General features: G+C 30.8%; 1 protein-coding gene across 1 annotated transcript in view; it reads left to right on the forward strand.

Annotated features, from left to right (window-relative positions):
* The window catches only part of LOC119839794 (phorbol ester/diacylglycerol-binding protein unc-13-like), a 50,568-nt gene that overhangs the window by 4,016 nt on the left and 24,001 nt on the right, over positions 1-22,551 (forward strand). Inside the window, exons 2-3 of the mRNA XM_038366235.1 lie at positions 17,553-17,582; positions 17,877-17,979. Of these exons, the coding sequence (XP_038222163.1) occupies positions 17,553-17,582; positions 17,877-17,979 (133 nt within the window). The remainder of the gene's footprint in view (positions 1-17,552; positions 17,583-17,876; positions 17,980-22,551) is intronic.

A 22,551-nucleotide genomic window follows, 5' to 3' on the forward strand; every position in this document is an offset into this window, starting at 1 on the left:
GAGTTGATTATTGGCAACCAGCTTTCCGCCCACGGCTACGCTCGCGTGGACTACAAAATTTCCTACTTTGTGCACTTTTAAGGATGACAGCTCTTTGACTTTAGATGCGTATATCTCGAAAACTATTTCCTTGAGCAAAAAATTTCATGAAAATCTCTTAAAAGGTCTATCCAACGACACATCAGTTAATCACATATTCGTGTTTTTTTAACCACCCCGTTTACATGTATCTCCAACGCCACCTCTAAAGATATATTTTGAAAAAACTGGTATTGGCTTATCACCATATAAAATTGTGATAAGATCTGCCCAGTAGTTTGTACGTGATTGACTCGCTTTAAGACAATTAGTCAGACAGAAAATTCATTGAATTTCCATAGCAATGACTCTTAATAGGATATGTAACGTACCGAATTGCTCTGGTTATTTATTATATGTATGAATAAGAGGTGTGTTATATGTATACTTAATGGGAAATGTTATTCTTATTTAGGAATACTTGACAGGTACATGTACACGTGTGTGTTGATAGACAAGATAGTTGGTAGTGATGTTAAAAAAAAGGATTATTAGGCATGAGCATTTGCGCATTTATCTTCATCAAATTTAAAAACAAAAATTGAACTTAGATTATATAACTACATTTATACTTTTATATTTGTAAGGCTACCTTTAATTAAAAGTTTATCGTTTACCTTCTGCTAGGCGGTAAACAGTTGCTATGGCTACCGTCATATATACCTATGTGTACCTTCAGTTCTACAAATGTCCCTGTAAATAGGTAGTAGCTAGTATTAAACTCAGAGTACGTTCTTCTGTTTCATTTCGAAGGTAATACCTTGAGATGAACCACTTTCAAGAGGCCAATTTTGATGAAGGCATGTGTACCGAAATGATTTTATTCTGTATTTTTCTATAGTATTATACTTGCTAAATAAGTGATAATTTATTAACATATTTTTAAAACCATCTTAACAAATAAATCTCTTACAAGCTGGCTTTGAGATCGTTAATTATACTGATGTTTATTTTGTATTTTTCCTGGATGAAAAGCATAAGATCAAAGAAATGTCTTTTAAAGTAAATAAGATGGTATTTGCAGCATCAGATGTAAAGTTAGTTTAACCTTTATCAGTAAATGAAGCCAAATGTCACAATGTTCGCAGCCTACGCTTATTTCTGGCTCGGCGTAGGCGAGATGTCCTCAAATTAATTTTTATAGCAAAACGTATTATGTATCGAATAATATTGGAATAAACGATTATACTTATTAAACTACTTGCGGCGAGATTAATAAATATTACGTAATTATATATTTACGAGTTCCAACAAAAAACCTTTTATTCAAGCAAATTTATTTGAATCAAATCTATGTAATAATCTTTATTCATTCGCTTTAAATAACAATAATTTGATTGGGCATAGCTTTGATGCCGAAAATAGTTTTAATTAAAACTACACACGTATCGTTTTGCAACCAATACGCAAATATTCAGGCGGTGGACTCAGCTTTTTGTGTTCGAATCGCTTCTTTGTTATTATTCTTTTGGTTCGTACGTTTCATTTCAAAGCCAAATAGGTCACTCGTTCTGCGTACTAGCACCGTCCAAAATTACTATGTATACATTGGTGAATAGAAAGTTTAATCTTTGTTAAATTTGGATATCACCAACCAAACCAATACCAAAATCTTCATATGAAATTTACTGTTCCAATTGCTTCAACATCAACCGTCTGTCTATTCTTCACGCCAAAGCCCCTTGGTACAAAGATACTTTAGGATCTAGGAAAGAACGTAGGATAGTTTTTCTCGTGTAACGAGAACGACGTGGGGAAAACCCTGAGACTACTACGCGGGCGAAGCCGTTGATTAAAAGCTAGTTAAATATAAGTATATTCCAGGGCTGCGTTACTTTATTTTATTATTTTATCTTCTTGAGACTGATCTGCTTAATGTTAGTTTAGGTCCGACGAATACAATTTTATTTACAAATGTAGTAATGAATGGATTGAGATGTGTAAATTCGATTGTTTTATTTTTGACTAAGATGTTTTAGCGTAATAAACTTAAGCAAACAAGGGGAATATTCATAGACACTATTTAAAGAGACTACAAGAGCTAGAATGTCGCCTACACATTTATACAATCTCTGAGTCATGAAATTAACTGTCTCGGACAGCTCTGTTGGTATATAGAACCGGGCGTACATATGCGTTCATATATAATCGTTAAGAAATAAAAATGTACAATTTACTAAAAATCTGTTGAACGTAACTAAAACTCTAAACTCGATTAAATCAATTCTTTTGCTTGAAAAAATTAAAATGATTGCCCGTAATGAGCATCGTATTTAATCGTTAAAAATATATTTAGATGCCTCTTTGTGATTTTATTAACATATCAAATTAGTAGCATTTTAATAAATTTGTAGCATTATGTTTAACACTTTTAAATTAGCATATATCCTTAAGCATTTATATATGTTTTTTAAGTTTTACCAACAATGCATTGCATACCACAAGCATTTGGCTAGTAATACATTTATTCTGTAATATCTTATGATGAAGTGGCACTAATGTCAAACTAGAATAGTGATTTAATCAACAAATTGCTTAGTCGGACAATGCTAAATTGTGTGCGAGTACAAGACTGAACACTCGGTCGATGGAGTAAGCTATACAGATAACCCGCCATATCGCACCACTTAACGGACTTAATGGAGGAGACGTGACCGGCCAAAGGGAGGCAGAACCGAGCGAGGGCCGGCATTACCGCGAAAATTATGTGTGAACACCTGCCTTGAGATATTTTTAGCTGACTCGAGATCGTTTTTATAAGATTAAACGAAGCAATACTTAAGTAAAGCAGTGTATTAATGATATTATGAATACATGTCCATGATCACATACGTTCAATTAAGTAAACTATTGAACAAGTCTGACTCGAATTTCATTAGAACGCATTAATACATTATGTCTTTTGAGAAACTGCTATTAAAGCGAAATTGGAAATGTTTTATAGTAATGAAGTAAAACCTTCATTACGTTTAATAAAGCTCACCATTAATACATTAGTAACTTAGCGATTCTAGACTGTGTTATGCGTGTATTTAATAACCATATAAATAGTATTGGGTAAAAATCCTCATTTGCCAAGAGCTCGTCATTACAGGAGTATGTTGGAAATGTTCACATTTCGTATACTATTTAAAGACTCTGAATAGAAATACTGAATTCCCGCGGTCCGTATTCGACCGAAATAACTCTTTTTATGGTGGCTTCCATTCGGGGAGAAATGTAAGTGGAAAGGTGACTGGAGGATTTTTACGTGACAGTGTTTAATTATCAACTCTGGAAATTCAAGTGTAGGTTTTTAAGGCATTTCTTTCTTTGTTCTTCTTTTATTCATTTTTACGTTCGGTTTTTGTATTTTGTTTTCGAAGTTATTTTCTGGTTAAATTGAAATAGTTTTAATATATATTGGAATAGTGTTTATAATTGCTCACATTATATTTCAAATTGCTGCAGACCGTATGCTGTGATAAAAATCAATTTTTAACCTACATTCTGTTATCGGATCAACTTGAACGGCTATCATGGTCGTTACACATTAGTTATGTTTTCTGTCATGCTGTAGTGGATTGATCTTGACATAGTTCTGCTAAAACAGAATTTATAATATTACCCTTTTGAGGAATTATGTATTTACGTAAATATACGTAAATTACGTAATAACGGATGAAATTGTGACTAAAAATGGGGCTATAGCTATTTAAAATCGCATGAACGCAGCGAGTCCGAAGCTTACACGTGTCGCTAAATCGTGATTGGCTGCTGCACCCATTTTGCAGATATATCAGCATAGTTGAAATATCCTTATATTCTCAATTGTTCCTGTCATTTGAATATGGACTTTCACCACCTTCATATATAGTTCAAAATTACAAAATCTTTTTGCGTAGAAAAAATATATATTAAAACTTTTCAGCGTGAGAGAAGGATTATTGTGTGGAACATTGCAGCACCGAGAATCATAAATTGTAACAAATGATAATTGTTTAAGTTACAGCATATTAGCATAAAACAAGATAGCTCGAGTAAACAAGAATGAAAAAGTTTGTTAAAAGATTTATTTTACGAGTCTGGGGCTTAAAATTTTACATGGTATCTCATTTGTTTTAAGCACACTTAATTTTAAAAAGTGGGAGTCAGATTTTTTCGTTTTATTCACGCGACTAGACTCTAAATTAATGTAAATAAAAATTAGTAATTTTTGAATTACCATTATGATATCTAACACAAATTGTGCATAACTTTAAATATATTATTGTATATTCTCGCAATAAAAAGCTTCTTTTAACATCGAATTTCAACGTGGTGATTTTAATTCTTCTTTTAAGGTAATTATAAAAGTTAAACAACACAAATACCGTACAAAAAATTAAGTACTACATAAAGTGACACTCCATAAATTTGCGGCCTCTGTAATATGCAAATTGATATGGTGACTGCAAGTGAAGCCTGCTCGAACTGCGTGTTTCAAATAACCTTGTTGTACCCAACACAGGCTTTTGAACGACATTGTTATTAATTATTTAGCATAATTCCATTGCATACGTTAATGAAGTAAAATAACAAGCTTTATGTGTAGAGGACGTAACTAAATAGAAGTAAATTCTACTAGTAAGTACTATAAAAAAAAATTACACACTGTATTGTAATTATTATCCGTTTTATCATCAATTTCTTCTTTGATTGCCATAATGACTCTATAATCATTGTAGCAGTTAGAAACTTGTAATATTTAAAGTGTGGAAGGAAATTAGGCCGTAAATAATAAAATAATTTACTCTTTGAATGTTTACAAAAAGAACTGAGAAAAAAATTGACACAGATGTAACTAACTCTGGAACAGAGTTTATAATAAAACTCGAAGATGAAAAACGAGAAGAAAATTAACTGAAGCTTGAAAATTAAATACACAATTCAGTTTAATATTCGTACATAGTGTCATAATCACTATCATTGCTTGTAGGACTTTTTTCGCAATCGTTTAAATGATTGTAATGTAAAATTTATACAATGCTTTATGTTTAATTAAGAGTTGAAAAGATTTTGTTATAAGGCCATCTACATAACTTCATGACACTAAAACTCAATGGAAAAACATATATACTATATGAATGGGTGTAAAATCAGTGGTGAATAATCCGTTTATTTCAAACAGACACATATTATGAAACCTTGTCTCAGCACTATCGTATCGACCCTCTAATCTATACAATTTGTTATAAAAAGATATTTTAAGTGTTCTTGTCGTGAATTTGATAGACATTTGATATCATCAAGTCATATAGTTTAATTACTCTATCCGATTTGGTTTCTATTGCTGAATTCAAAAGATCTTAAAATAAACCTCTTCATATTAATAATGATCAAGATGTTGGTTTGATCTACCGTTCGTTTAACGAAGTATACACAATGTCAAGTGTTTGTTTTATAAGCAGCTTTAATTAATTTAAGTAAATACTTTATATAGCGGATACCACAATGAATATAGAACACAGTTGTTACGGAGTATATGGTTTATTTTCTCATCAATTTTTCTAACACAAAAAGTTAACACTATGTGATATATATATTACCGGTATAATTATAAATGTACAGCGTTGTCATTAGCAAATGGATGTGACTGCAAGTAAAGGGTGCTTGTATCGTACCAGTTTGAAACGACCTTGTTGCTTAGAAGCATTCAAGCGGTGTAGCTTCAAATGCTAGATTCACTGAACCAACGTGTACTATATTATAGCCAAGTTCGTATGGTGAAGTATCGTAGAATGACACGAGGAATTCACACTTGGCATGTAGATTTTATATAACTTTATTTGAATGTCAGTCGAAAAACTGATAAATTTTCGAGTTTGATGACAGATTTGTCAGTAGTAAATTGTTAGCCAGCCAGTTTCACAACTTATGGATATATGTTGTTTAGTTTTTCTGCCAATTAACATGGATATTGGAAATATTGAAATATATACATGGCAAAGAGTTAAATATGCTTAGTAATCTTGAAAGTGATGAAAATTAATTATTCCAATTATATTTGATAGATAGATTGTCCATTGTTTTACGGTTTTAAATGTTAAAACATTTAAATAATGAATCATCAATAGGTATTGAAACGTTGTTTAGTTCATAGCTTATCTGTGTAAATTGATGATGTTGTTGGACGGTAATGTAACAAAAATTAAATGATTAAAGTCGAAATACTTATGTAAATATCAATATAGTGAATAACAGAAAAATAAATTAAATATTTGTAAGAGTAATCTTAAGTATGAAATAGGCATCTAACTTTTAAGTGTTATACTGTTTATCCTCTTTTTTTATTATGGCCATTAAAATACTGCACAGCTCTCGTGTAGTAACACAAAAAGGCACTGAAAATTATATAATGGATAAATAATAAGTCCATTTAAATGCGTAAAGACGTCAAGTCTCGCGCTAATTCTGAAGCCTCAGTAGTTATTGGCCGTCGCTGCATAGAACACCGTGTCTTTGTTAATTGAAAAAGTTTATTTTTACCCATAAATGTGATTATTTAATGAAATACTTAGGTGTGATGTGATACTTGAGTGCAACATTGTTAAAGTGATTTATTATTTTCGTGTTTGGTGTAATAACCATCGGAATATCTTGGACGGTAATTTAATATGCTTAATTTAATTTTTACTCAAGGAGAGGTATGTTTGTTAAGAAAGGATAATTGAAGTGTTGAATTCTTAAATTTTGTGCAAGCAAATATTGTAATAATTATAAATGGGATCGAACAATAACTGACCGCTATTATAAGATTGTATTATTTAATTTGTAATAGTTAAAATAGTGTTACTAATAAATTTAATATTAAAAAGAACAATATCTTTCTACAAATCCTATTAGCATTCGAGCATTCCCCACTAATGAGTCTATTAAATCAAATGCTTTCACAAATGCTTTGAATGGTACGTTTTTCTCTTTAGATTACATGTTCTGCGAAAAATAAAAATAAGTTCTAATTGAAATCCTTCAGGTCTAAGAGCCATTGACGTCCTTTTGAAGGTTTCGTTTTTGTTTTATTGTAATATTCATATATGCATACATTCATAAGATGGTTATGAAACCATATTTATGTGAGAAATTAAACACCGTTATATTGTTGATCATATTTACCACTGTATTAGTCACGCTTGCGAAGGCTTATATTTTATAAGTTATCATCCTTGTATACGAAGTGTTGGAAATTTATGGTCCACGTAATATTCTGCTACTATCAACTCATCAGCTACGAAACGCTACGAGTACAACCGTAGCGTTTCGTAGCAGATGATGCAAAGCATTTAGTTACATTCTTATTTTATTGCTATTATGATTCATCAACAAATGACTAAACGCTATAGTACTTGTAACAATAAAATTAAAACAGATTTATTCATCACTATCTAATTAAATCTCATCAAAATATAGTACACGTTTTGGCACATCGAATAAATTATACAGTACGCTAAACATAAAAATACGAATACCCTTTATAAAATTAGGTACATAAACGATCAACTTGTAAAAGGCAAGGGCGAAGTTATGGCAGCCGTACGCAATATAACAAATCCGCGTTCCCTTTTGTTTTGACGTAATCCGCAAAACAATGCAATAACCTATACGTTGGATGTAGCCCTGGGCGGAGGGAACGAGCGTCACGGCCGAAATATTGAGCAAGGTGAAGGCCGTGCGTATGTTGCGTCATTGCAGACCGCGTTTTTTTCACCTACTTTTACCTTAAGATTGGATGTTAGATGCCAATTTTGTGTACACGGCTCATGATAGTCTGATTTCGATAGATGTGATGGAATTCTTCTTTGTTCACTGCGTAATATTTGCAAATAAAAATTAAAAACGCATTGTGTATATATAGATAGTAAAGCTCTGGTTATAGAAGTGAAAAATAATTTAAGCATAGTATTTTCTTATGTTTGATTTTACGCGAGTATTATACATTTAGAAATTAAAAACTTTTTAACGGATTTTAAACGCGATTTATTCATTATATTATTAACCCGACGTTTCGAACACTTTACAGCGAGCGTGGTCACGGGGAGACTCCCCGTAACGACTTAATAATATAATGAATAAATCGCGTTTATGCCCTTAAAAAAATTTATATTTCTAAATAATTTAAGCAATCGGCCAGTAATTAGTTAAAAAAATAATAATTGTTCTATCATCTATAACGTTTCTTAAGTGTTACAACAGCATTCATTTATAAGCACCTTTTCAATGTTGTATCCTAAAATTATTTATACCATAAAAGCTTATAAAATAGGAACAATTCTATTTTATATTATCATACATAATCAAAGAAATACATAAATAGAATATGCATGATGGTGCTCGCATTATCTGCCGACTGAAAAGTTGCCTCTCATTATATTTTCTAAGGACGTATATACGTCCTTAGAAGGACATATGTCCCTTATGGAGAATACTCAAACCCATGACTAATATATTTTTAAGTTCGGATTTATTTTTTATTTAGGGTACGATAAGCTGTACGAGTACCAGGATCAAGGTTGTTTTATTAAGTCGGGCTTTTAGTATCGAATCACATGAATTAATATCGAATATAATGGTTTTTGATTACACACTATTGACAAAGAATGGTTAATGAGATTTTCGTTTATACAATGGGTTAAATAAATTAGTTTCAGGCGTATGTAAATAAACATTGGATAATGATCAAGTGTGCTGACGTAATACAATTTGTTTGTTTGAATTAAATTAAGGAGGGAACATATTCGCATTCATCTAACTAAAGTTTAAAATATTGAATTTTGAATGTCTTAGGTATTTTCATATATGATATAATAATAAGAGACTACAGTAAAGATGCAAGTCGAAAATCTTAAATTTTTATTATGTGCAGGGGTGCTCTAAAAAGCTATTTTAAACAATGCACACTAGTATAACAATAGTAGGTATCTTATATAATTACATATACTTGTATATAAAAATAGTACTAGTTTCTTCAATATGTTTGAGAATTTGATTAGAACTAGATGCCTTCGTTATTTTATACAAGAGAACAATATAATGAGTATAAGATCTTAGATGTCCGTGAAAGAAAATTACATTGGCTTTGCGAGTTCATCTGGTTTATTTGAGCGACCCAAAAAATTGTGATTTTTTAATCAATAAATCATTTTTTGCTGTATCATCAAATCATATTGGCCTATTCTATACTGGTACTTTTCTTAATTAAAAGCTTATGCAGATTGAAATTAATATTTCAATCTCAAGTTGTTATAAAAATAAAAGATTAGATACTAAAGTTTCATTTGATTTATTCTAATAGAAAAATAAACAAGAAATAATATATTCAATTAGCTGTCAACACAATTAGACTTTATTTGAATATTCTCTACACATAACGGTGGCGGTAAAAATGTATGGAATTTGAGCGAAATGCATATTCAAGCGAACTCTGTGCCCAACAGTAGGTGCTCTTATGTTTTACGAGCAGACCTGAGATGTCTCAAGCACATAACACCCTTCAAACCGTAGAACGTGCGTAATTTGTAGTCAACGCTTATGTACGCATGACAGCATTGTCTGCGTGCTTTACGCGCCTCTGATAATAAAATATAAAACACTTTATTTTACGCAGCTGGAAACTAGCTTCTTAACTACAAAGCAGAAAAGATAAACATCACAAATATGACCTTTTCCTACGAGGTTTTACATAAATCTGAGCTGCGGTTTGAGGAAATCTTGGGATGTGAATTTCTTAGTATAAGGACAGTCATTTCCTATGGGAAGTTTGCTTTGCAATATTGAACAAGTCATTAGTATTGTAAAGTAGAACGAGAGCGAGTACCGCCGGGATTTCCTATGAAACGGCCTTCTAGGTCATTTAAGAAATTGATTGTCTCTTTTATTTTAAATTGAATTTTCTAAGAAATTGTGCGTGCTGCAAATGACCATAAATTAAGATTAAAACAACATATTAAGTTTGACTAAAATAATATATCATGTTTTACAACAAAAAAATACATTTTGTCATCATGGTGTTTATAGAACATACAAGTTCAGATAGTTAATAAAACTTCGTTACATAAAAGCGATGTAGTTACTGAAAAGCTTCCTAATAAAAATAAATTAGTCCTTTTCAGTGTTTTAATTTGGGTTGGATGTTTAACGCAACCAAATGTCGGTTAATTATATGATTTTGGATCATGACTCGCAGCAGTAACTTTTAAGGGCACAAGAGTTGTAAAATTACGGGGCGTTTACTTATAATTGAGAGCAATAGTGACAACACAAGAAGTGCTTGTTTAAGTATGCACCGTGAGTTCTGCTTGCTAGGAAAGTTTTAATGTAAGGATGCTCGGGAATGTAATGAATTCCGACGACGTGCGACTTACTTACTCGTAGTTCTTGCGAAATCCTGCCAACTTTAAAAACACCTGCTGAAATAGGACATTTGTAGCACTGGCGATACATTTAATTTGTAAAACTTGTCCGATGTATTTTTTTAATTTAATTTTTTATTTTAGAACTTTTCATTTGAATTCGGTTATTATGCAACAAAGGAAGATGATAAAAATATGATTATTTATTACAAATTATTTTAAGAGCAAAGCTTTTCTATAATAGCTAGCTAATGATTAACATGAGTTATATTAGAGACGTTTAAAGCAATAATAAATGACGTTGCTGGAACTTTTATCTCCGAACACATTCGGTATATTTGAAAGTTAAAATAATAATAAATTCAGTCGACCACATTTTAATATCAAACTTTAGGCGAGTCGCGACATTTTAACAATATTTAATATAACGTGCTAGTGGAGGCATAATTTGTACAGGCTGGCTTAACCGTACTTGTTGGCAGCGTGCCACTGCCTAAGTTTTCTCTATATTACAAAAAATACGAAGTATTTCCAGGTCGGATAAAATGCAGATATAGAAATAGTGTCGCTGTATATTGTTATCCATGATATGTTGTTTTTTATGGATTTACGAAAAATAGATATTTAACAAAAATATCGTTTAATATTTGGGTCTTTTTGAAAACTGTTTTGATGGTAAAACTGTCATCAACATTACTTTTTAAACATACATCAAATGACTATGAGTCCGCCCCGGCTTCGCCCTTGGTACATAATATTTAGCATATAGTACTCAAGGATCACGTACATATTTGGATATGTGAAATAATTATTTAGAGTGAAATAATTTAAAGAACTACTGAACCGATTGTTTTGTAGTTCTTTAGATAAACAAACAAACACTTCATTATCATTAGAGTAGAAATGTTTTAGCTTCAGGTTTCATTTTTATTTTAATTTCCATGGCCTTTATGATACAAAAGTAACTTGCCTCCATAAAGGACAGTACTCCCAATTTGTTTTCAAAAATAAATATAAAGTTGAGTTATATTAAGTAAACGTTCTACAGTCATTATTGCCACATGAAACATTGGCTTTAAGTCCATAAATACTCAGAACCATTTGGATATCAAGATACAGATCAGCAATTATTAGAATTGTGAATTTATAAAAAGCCCGTCTTCTAGTTCAAACACTGACATAGTGCGCTCAAAAGTGTATATTTATCTCAAAATCAATAACCTTTGTGCAGATTCTATAGTGGACTTATATTTAGACAGGGTTCATTCGAGTACTCTTAAACTATGAATGAAAAAGAAGCTAATGCTTACTATAAATGATTTCGTTGTAAATTATTGTATTTATTTACTTTGCCAATAAATTCGTTGCATCTGAAGACGAAATATTAATTGTTTTGTTGTTTTTACATAAAATTTAAATTTATATTTATTTTGATGGTTACGATACTTCGATAAGTACGCACGTATTTATCTCATAATTTAGACTCCCCGTTCTTTGATCATGTACAAATCAAAATTGCCATTAACTAAAACAATTAGAAGTAATTAAATTATGATCATAGAGTGAATTAGGATCATAAAAACAACGAAATGAACAGAAAAGGCGTGTTTTGAATAAACAAACATGTTTGCTCTCTTCAAAATCGACTACTCACGAAAATCCAGCAATGTTGATGAACATAAATATTTTTATAAATTCCCTCATTATATTATGATATTCTCTTCATAATATCGTTGTAACGAAATAAATACACAGTGGATAGGAAAATATATTCATGTAATCCACGCAAGTACCTATGAAGTAATTTAAAAATATGCTCCGAATATTTTTATGTTTTTTCCCGTACTAAATTTTCAACTGAGCTTTTTAGCCGAGCGAAACTTAATCAGTATTTATTATTATCATTGCGCTTTTCAGGTTAATTACCGAGAAGCTGAGTATCGTTATTTGCTTTCTGTTTGATTCGAGATTAGTTTAAACATATGCACCATGTAATCGTGTAATCATCCATACAGTGGAATAAAGTAAGATACCTATACAAAAGGAATTGGGAACCTCAACCTATAGTAACAACCAGCTTAAGTCTCCTATTGGGTTTAGTTTGTTAGTATACTATGTAAAGTATACATTGAACTGAACTATAACATATTACTCAGATTATACTGATTGACTTACTGACATACTGGCATGCAGACAGATGACGTGCGCATCCACTAAGAAAGGATACTGTTACATTCTACCCACAAGCGGATAAATTAGGGGATGAAAGTTTGTATAATGAAAATTTATTAAGATCGCGCGGGCGAAGCTGCGGGCAACAGCGAGATTGAGTTGGTAATCATCTGTTGGTTTTGCCCTGTATTATAAATTGTTTTTCGTTATAACCAATCTCTTTTTGCTCAAAAATGCTTGAAAGGTAGGTTTTTGTTCGACATGTCATCTAATATTTTTAGTACACGATAATGTTGTTGACAAATATGAACATAATGCGTATGCCGATGGGATAATACGTTTAATACGTTTTATTGAAACCTTACTCGTAATCTTGTTTTTATCCATGCTATTAAACATTCTTAAAGACGTTTTGTAGGGCGAAGGAGCTATGTTGGTCATAAGCTCATGCGATTATAATTTAGCATGCTATTTTTCACAAATGAGGGCAATATTGGGTGATTTTTAAAATTACTTATGGTTAGGGAAATTTAATGGTATTCCGTTGGTATTGCTGTTCTTTTTTGTGGATAAGTAGAAAATAGTTTTTAATATCTATACTTATATCATAACGCTGAAGAGTTTGTTTGTTTGAATGCACTAATCTCAGGAACTACGGGTCTGATTTGAAAAATTATTTCAGTGTTAGATAGCCCGTTTATTTAGGAAGGCTAAAGGCTATGTATATACCACGGGAGAAGCCGAGGCGGACCGCTTATCTAAGAATATACGTTTAGCATTGTATTAATTTTTCAAGAAACTTGCTAGTGCATAAATTAAATATTGCGTGTTATTTCAATACTTACATATTACTATTGCGCTCCCTTTTCCTCTCTTTTCATTGTGCCTTTACGGTGGAATTTCGGAATAAAAACCTTTTCGATCCCTCCTTGATCTTTCGATCATCTTTTCACGATATCTTAAACTACCTCTGTACCAAATTTTCGAAATCAATGTGATAATTTTGACGTTAAGATGAGATAGATAGACAGATAGACTATAGCGATTATATACCAGCCCTGATCACGACTAGTATTTCTCAATCAGCCACGTAATGAAAGAGACGCAATACGGTAATCTGAATCATTATTATACATATGCAAAATGTTAATATATACAATTTTATAATAAAAAATTCATCATAAATATCACAAATATCACGTTATGGTTTCGTTGTACCGGCAAAGAAAAGATCGTTGACCCAATTCCACAGTCTAAAGTTTGGTAAGAATCGTCGCGTGTTGGACTGCCATTATATAGAGCTAGCTTAATATAAAATTTACAGTTCGATGTCTATCAAAGTAACATTTATCGTATGGATTTTTCTTAGAACACGTATTGGTGTTGTCATTTTTATAAACAACGTGTTAAAAAATTAATGGGATTTTGTGTTACAAGTTTGAATTGAAATGATAAAAATCAGTGTTAATTAACTAGTTAGATTTGTTTGATGTTACTATAAATATTTATTGTTTAAGTTTCCTTGTACGGCAATATGACAGGACTCAATAAAATAGTTAAAGTAACAAAGGTACGTACTGCTATACTTCAGAATATTTACACGAATATTAGACTATCGATCATCAGTTGATAACATACACAGAACCTCATATCGTAGACTTAAGGTACTCAGTCGCCGTAGGCTCCGAACGCTTGGGTTTTTTAAGGTACAGATTGTAATATTCCTCGAAACAAAGCGAGAAATTATAATTATAAATCTTTAAAATTCGTATTTTCAACTGACTTAAAAAGAGGAGAAAGTTATCAATTTGATTATACTTTTTTGTGTTTGTTACCTCATATCTTCTTATTGGGTGGACCGATTTTTATGATTAATGTTTTATTTGAAAGCTGGCGCCTGACATGTGATCTCATTTAAATTTAGCCAAGTAATTAGAAGGCGGTTAGTTTTTTGTTAAAACGAATAAGGTAGATTTATAATTATTGTGTTAATTGTATGAATCAAAGCTTACGTAATAAAATATATGTGATTTCTTCTATGTACAATTATTTTGATATTTGCTTTGTATTTTTAAAATTTAATTGTATCAGGTACCGCCAATATCTATATTTTTGCGATTTCATAAGTTGTTTGTATCAGCAACAACGTGAAAACGAATCGGCAACACAAAGAAAAGGTTGCTTGACATTCACAAACTTTTCTCGAACTTTTGTTTATTGGTTTTGATGTAATATTTTTTTGGTTTACAAGAATTTTATTACGTAAAATGAGTTCCTACCGAAAGAATTTCTATTTGATAATAATATACGTTAATGTACCTCATACGTTACACACGTACATACTATTTTAGTTCAGTTTGTTTCGTAAATAGTAAAATGGTTTCACTTAAATAATATAATATGTAACTGCTACTCAAAATTTTACTACACCACAATATGTACGTACATATATAATTATTGAGGGCATTGTTATTCCTTACAGCTTCAGTGTAAAACTACAGATATTCTTAGACAGTTTCATGGACCCAGAAGTTTCAATAATTGCAGAAAATTAACATCAGTTGATCACTGCTTGCTTTGCTTCACATGTGCATATATTCGTCCAATTCTAACTAATATTGAAATTATCCAACCTATACTTTAGCTAGTCCTTAATTCTTGCGACTGAGCATATCCCATCTTTAAGATCGTTAAATAAAATCAATTAGACATTCTTGAATGCCTTACAACCACCGCATAAGTTTCATATTTTATTTGCGTAAGTATGACCTTGTATCCTATTTTCGTACGAAATTGAATTGTTTATAGATACGTTGAAACGCATGCACGCTTCATCTATTTTCTTCGTATTGTTTGTTAAAACTATATTAAGAAAGATCAAAATTTCCTTATTATATTTGCCATCTTATCATTGAGATTTTTACCATTGCTCTTTTACAATACACGCTATAAATCTTCAGATTGCGTTATGATTTCAATTAAACGTGCACAAACGACTATGTATATCAATATTTAATATCTATCTTTGTACTTTAGTTTATTATATCACAAATAGACGTGCTACCGATCTTATATTACTAGAAATTTTATGTTATTAAGTCATTAAGTGTTTAGAAACACACTAGAAATAAACATCAAAACATCCTCATACGACACTCAATGTATTGTGGATGTATAAAAAACCATAACCACCTCTACGGTGGTTATTGGGCCCGACCTAATTACATTTAAAAACCATTCATTATTTTAATTATTCCAGCAATTTCCAGAACTTAAAATATTCATAAATAATGTTAATACAAATGCAATAAGTTAATATCCTACTTTAAGCTTTTCTAAGACGTTAAACATTTGAAACTTACGCTTTCATCTTTATAAGCTGAGTCTCTAGATATAGGGACAAAAACACGTTCTCAAAGCGGACTTTTAGCATAATAGCTTTGTCGTTGTTTTATGATACTCAGTGTTGGTACCTCTCAGTATAAATATTTCGCCAATTTTTATTTATACAGCTTGCTTTGTGCCGGCCGTATTTACATACCACTCTAGCGATCGCGTCTCCTTTGTTGTTTATGGGATATGACACACAATATACGCTTTCCATTCATTTTGACAATTTGTTTTCTCAATATATTGCATTTACGTCACTAAAGCAGCATTTAAACAACATAAAGATAAAGGAACATCATTCAAAAAGCAATTTATTTGCCATTTATACCGTAGTATGTATGCATATCATTATACAAAGAATTGATTATTTTCTTGAATTGGAGCTATTTTGTGGTGTACGTGTAGTTGTGTTAATATAATGAACCTTCGTTTAAAAATACTTTAAATTTTTACACGATGGTATGGAAATTTGAATGGATCGATCTTAATAGGCTATTCTGGTATATTACGTGTATCACGCAATAATATACACTTACATTTTGGGCTAGTTTTGAGTACAAATAAACTTTGACTTACAGTTTGTTATTTACATTTGTCGGCTATATTATTATATAAATATATAAATTATGTCATTTAAAAAGATAACTTACACGCATTTATTTCTTTTTTATGACTCATACACCACATTTTATACACTTAAAACAATTTAATTTACAATTGGAATGTTCTATTTAAATTGAATTACTTATAATACGATATTATTTGTATTAAAATCTTTAATACATCATAATTATCCATTAGCATAAACATACAGATCAAGAGCGAGATAACAAAGAACGCTCAATTATACGCCAGTATTTTCATAATAAAATAATAAAAATATTCAAACGCTGCGACTTTCAATGACTGAATACATTTTAGTGCCTAAATTTTCAGTAATTAATGGAAGTATTCCGTGATGTTTACAAAAATATGGGTCGTTATTATTCACTATCTGAACAACTTTATATAAAACACAGTTTCAGTGTTTTAAACAGTTACAATGGGTTGCTCTAAGTGCTTTTCATATTCCATTCAATATTATGTATAATTCTTGAGCGACAATTTTTATCAGCTTTATGCTTTACGAGTATTTTGCATTCAATTTCTTTGAATTTTTTCTGTTATAACATTAATACCATTCAAAATTATTAAAATAGAAATATGGCACTATTCGTATATTATTAAGTTCAATAAATTATGGTAAAAATATTAGTGTGAGGGCGGGCGGGTTAAAGCGGTCGAAAAACTACGATTAAGAAATAAAATTGTATATTTATAAAGCACTTTACAGTCAGTTTTAATATGTAAGTGAAAAGTATAATGTACAACATGTTATATTATGTAATCTTGAAAAGAAAATACTTTTTTGATAAATAATAAACAAAATATATACATTCACTACGCAGTCTTCAGGTTGCTGTTAGAGTTTTTATTTATACCAAACTGAGACATTAAAAGGATAAAAGTTAAAGCCTTATTATAATTGTTTTATTCTTGTTTCAGTAAAAAAGGCGCGCTATGTTGGAATTCAAGGTAAATAAATGTCACTTTTCTTTTAATTATCAGATATTGACTAGCCTTCTATTTTAATTAATACATATAATGTTCTTTACATTCATAAATGTCAGAGTTTATGTCCTTGTAAAATGTAAGCTTTGTAATACAAGAAGTTTTCTCTCCAACCTAAAAAAGATCTTTACTTCAAAAGAATGTCCGTCGTACAGAAGTAACAAATAAACTAGCTTTTTAACATGCACCATCTTAAGAACATAAGCTTAGTGATTTACAGCTTTCGACGTTTATAATAAGGTGTTTTTTTGTTTGTAGCTCCACAGTTCAACACATACGTGACACTCAAGCTGCAGAATGTCAAGTCGACGACGGTGACAGTGAAGGGTCCAACTCCATGCTGGGAGCAAGACTTCCTTTTGTGAGTGTTCCTATTGTTTTTCATATAGGCGCAAGTGCATGACATTTTGCACTTTATTTGTACAACTGTTGAATACTCTTTTAAATGTAGATGGAGAAATAAGTTTGGCCTTGACATCTGAAATTGACTCTCGTTTTATAGCGAAACTTAAGATTGAAATAAACAATTTGTAGCAGGAGATTACATTAAATTGTAGCGTTTTGTTTGATTGAGGATAATTTACTGGAGAAATGAACTTTATATGGAGTGAAAAGAAAATTACAAAGGAGTTACTGAAGTTAATGTTTTGCGTTCTAAAGTAATAATTATGTGTACTGAAGAAATGCCGTATAAGAAAACGAGAACAGTCTCTCACAACATCATCATCCCTAAAGTAGCTTTTATTCAAAATTTATTATTTGTAAGAATAATTTTTGTTGAGTTTAATTATCTTGTAAATATACTTACTTTTTAAGACATTGAATTACCTGGGCTTCTCTCAGAATAAGTCCTAGTGATCTTTGACAGAGTTGACACGCCCTTCGTAAGATTACTGTTTGCTTCTTTCATATTTCCAATATGATTTTTCTTCGGATGTCTCATGGTCTGAGATTAGGACAAGATGAATGAAGTAGGGCTGTGACAAATATTTTTGGTCGACGATTGCGTGCTCTGAAAGTTAATTATACTTATTCCGAGTTAATAAATGATCCAGAAGGAGAAAAATAATGATTTTATCAAATACCTACTCGTGGGTGGGTATAAAAAACATAATATACTATGTATAATGCGTATGTAAGTCCAAGTTTACAAATTAGGGTACAAATGCAAAAATATTTTCACTAAAATATACATGAAGCAATAAGTGCTTTGGATACTTTTAATTCCACCCCTTTTATACTACATCCCATTTACTTTTCACTTCGTCAGTTTCATCTAGAAAGATTTTTTACGTATTATATTTCTGTATGGAATTAATTATAGATGAAATACAATTATTAATTTATATTTATATACTTTTTAAACGTAACACAATTAATAGGTTAAGCAACAAACGAGTTTAAGTTTCATGTGAGCGGAAAGTGATACGTCATCATTTTTTTATCATTTATCAACTTTCAGCTTAGTTAATTATATGTATCTTAATCTCACTATTAATTAAAGAATTCTGAAAAAGGCCATATCGAAGGCGGTAAGGGAATGCTCTGGCGACATTGGCAGTATTACCGCATAGATAACTATTATCATATCAGTATTAATTTATACGAAATATTTTTTAGCTACAACTTTGACCGTTTATTTTATTCTCTTAAAGATACCTCCGTCAATATAGATCTAACGTTTTAATAATGTATAAGTTAGTTTTAAATTATAAAAGCAAAGCGCATTATAAATTCTATGAATTTTAATACACGTGCGATAGTTCGTGCAGTTTTGCTTGAAAACAACAAGTGCCTCTGAACAAGCTATTCATTCCCTGTCTTTTTCAAAAGAATAGCTTCCATACAGCACAAGAACACTCCATAGTGTACCTTTCCTGGTATCAGGTCAATTAGTCTGCTTTCACAGGGGGACATTTTTGTCATCATTACATTTGAAATTATACAGGCATTAGCTTGTATAATTTCATGAGCATGCGCGTATTTGTGAATAACATGTGATAATGGGATAAACACATTTTTTAAAGATCATCATAAAATTTAATTTGTAATGCCGGTTTTCTCGCTATTTTTTTTTTCACTGTTTTGGGTAGTGGTATAGATAATGCGCAAATAAATTGAAAAATCAATTTATTTCCTCCACGCTCGCCTGGTCTCGTACCCTCGTCTTATCGTTCTAGTTTAGTTCGACTATTCAGCATTTTAATTCTGCGCTGATTCAAATTTACTTTAAGCAAACTTTAGTAACTAATTGTAAATCTTTCATTTTCATTTTCAATTTACGAACAAATTAGGTTCCCAAATGATGATAAATGTCTTTCTTAATATAAAATCGATCACTTTCAGGTGATCAAATAGCAATTTCATGTAGTGAAGGGCCAAATAGCTTGTCATGTGATGTTTTGTTATGGAAATCATAACAAGTTGTGAATGAGAAAATATAATAAAAATATGTTAGCGGAACACGATGAGTGGTCCATTGAATTTGATTTGTGAATATTATTTTTGATATTCGTGTACTATTTTATTGTCACACAGACTGAAAAAGCTGTATTGCTGCAAAAGTACGCTTAAGAAAAAAATATAAAATAATGGGTTCCATTAAATAAGGGTGTACATAAGAATATAAGGTAGCAGGTAATTTGTTTAAATAGGTAATACAGAGGTGACTAATCAGGACCTAAATACTGTACTTATACTTTTGGTGTTTTAGAAACTCTGAGCATAATTCGATCTTCAGAAATCCCGTCCAATAGATGATTATGTATTTATTGAGAAAGTTTGAAAGAATAGAAAAAATAGAAAAAGATTCGAATCCTGCCTCGTGATCAAATTTTTTCTATTCTTTCAAAATTTCTCATTTATAAAGCATTTCAATGCTATAAAACTAAAAATTAAATATGTATTTATTGTTTATATTATTTCATGCCAATGGGGATTTCCTTTGAGCTAGAGCAAATAGTTTTATGATACTGTTTTCTGTCTATATTTTTGCTTGATTATGTTATTGTATAAAAAATTATTGAATTCTGAATGGGGACCCAAATATAACGTTAAATTATACAACGTACATAAATAAACGTTCCTAGTTCCTATACGAAAAATGTAATTTTTAGGTTTATGGTTTTATACAAAACATGCCCTAGATACTACATAGTACTCTTTACTCTTCCAGTTGCCACGCTTCTTTCTCATAGGCTATTAAGTGAATTATTACAAATGGCGATCTATTCTGTTTTCGTTTAATTTTTTTAATTTTGATGATTTCATTCAAATTTTGATAGTCTGAGAGAACCCCACGTAATTATATAATTTTATTATACCTTTATAAAGTTCTATTGACGGTGATTTCTTTGATTTTGTATTATTTTTGTATCCTGTTGTGATGTTGTCAAACAATGTTACTCAATCAATAGTCAATGAAAGTTTTATAAAAAGGCTATAAAAGAAATATATTTTATATGCAATGAATTACGAGAACATTCCATGTACCAATAACTGTACTTGAGAGTTTAGTTGCCACGTAATAACTTAGCAATAATCAGTTAATTGCGTCACCTTCTATAAAATATTATATCAGCGGGAAACAAGTTATCAAGGGGAAGCGAATAACGTTGTTTTTGCATTAATGAATGCACTTGTAAGCCCACGTGGGAGTGAAAATATACAAATAGAATCAAGCCTGCTTTTTATAACAAAGGTCGATCTCAACGCTTCTGCGAGTAATAAAAGAATCCTTCGCAAACGTTCTTTTACTATAAAAAGAATATTCTATTGCACTGAATGGAATACTAATCCGCATTTTAAAGAGAGTTTAGACAAGATTACTTTCTTTTATGAGAATTCTATTGCATTTTGTGCTCACTGTGGTCTAAGTTTTTATTCTATGGTTTCGTTTTTGTACAAATTTGCCTTTTTTCTCAGGTATTATTGCAAAAGCATGTGACTGACTGATTTTTTCTAAATACGATTGTTACGGCGATGCGATGAATAAATAAGTAAATAATTATTTAATATTCTTGGAAATACCTTTGGAATATCTAAATAGAATATAAATAAAGTAAATAAAAAAGACAATATATTAATAAATTAACTTATTAAATGTACCAGTATTAGTTGAGAGAGACATCTATATCAATGAATTCATGGTATTTTGTCGCTTGAAAACTACAGGACAGTTCTTTGGATGATTATGATATGTAAAGGTATGTTTAAAAATCACAAAGGTTATTGCCGACTCTTTTAATTAAACACATAAATGTTTAAAATAGTGATCGTAATAAAAATACAAATCGACGTAACACGACAAAATCAATTAAAACGTTCAACATTGTAATTAAGTTTTTAGCCGCTGATGAGAATTACAATCAAGTGCAACTTCAGATGAAAAATTTCCATTGCAAATTTTCTCTGACGATTCATATAGAAATGTGGGCCATTAATGTTATAATGACGTACCAAGCCTTTTTGTTCCACACTGAATAGCTGCAATTAGGGAGCCGAGGTAGTCGGGGCTGAATCGTATAGTCTTAGGCTATAGTAGATGTATGGAATAATCGGGTTTAACTATCTACTAGTTAAGCTGCGTTTAGAGTTATTATAACGCGAAGAGGAATAGAAAGCCTTTGTGATACATTTTGTTAAGACCTAGATTTTTTTTAGGTACATATAGTTGAAACTTTTATTTCAGACGTTATTTGTTTGTTCAATTATTTAAAATAAAAATTACATCTATTTATATATAAAAAGAAAATCGTTTTAGTGGTGTAGCTTACAACGGAAGAGTGGCTAAAAGTATTTAAATCTCTTTGGTATGTTTGGTTTGTGTCTACTTGAGTAAGGATATTGACAGTTAAATATTTGAAAACACGAAAAAATTTAACTCGAAAGGGGTCTTAGCGAGCAGCTTGTAATTTATAAAGCGGAAGGTCTA

Source organism: Zerene cesonia, chromosome 4, assembly GCF_012273895.1.
Source record: "Zerene cesonia ecotype Mississippi chromosome 4, Zerene_cesonia_1.1, whole genome shotgun sequence".
In the NCBI taxonomy this organism is placed as follows: domain Eukaryota; kingdom Metazoa; phylum Arthropoda; class Insecta; order Lepidoptera; family Pieridae; genus Zerene; species Zerene cesonia.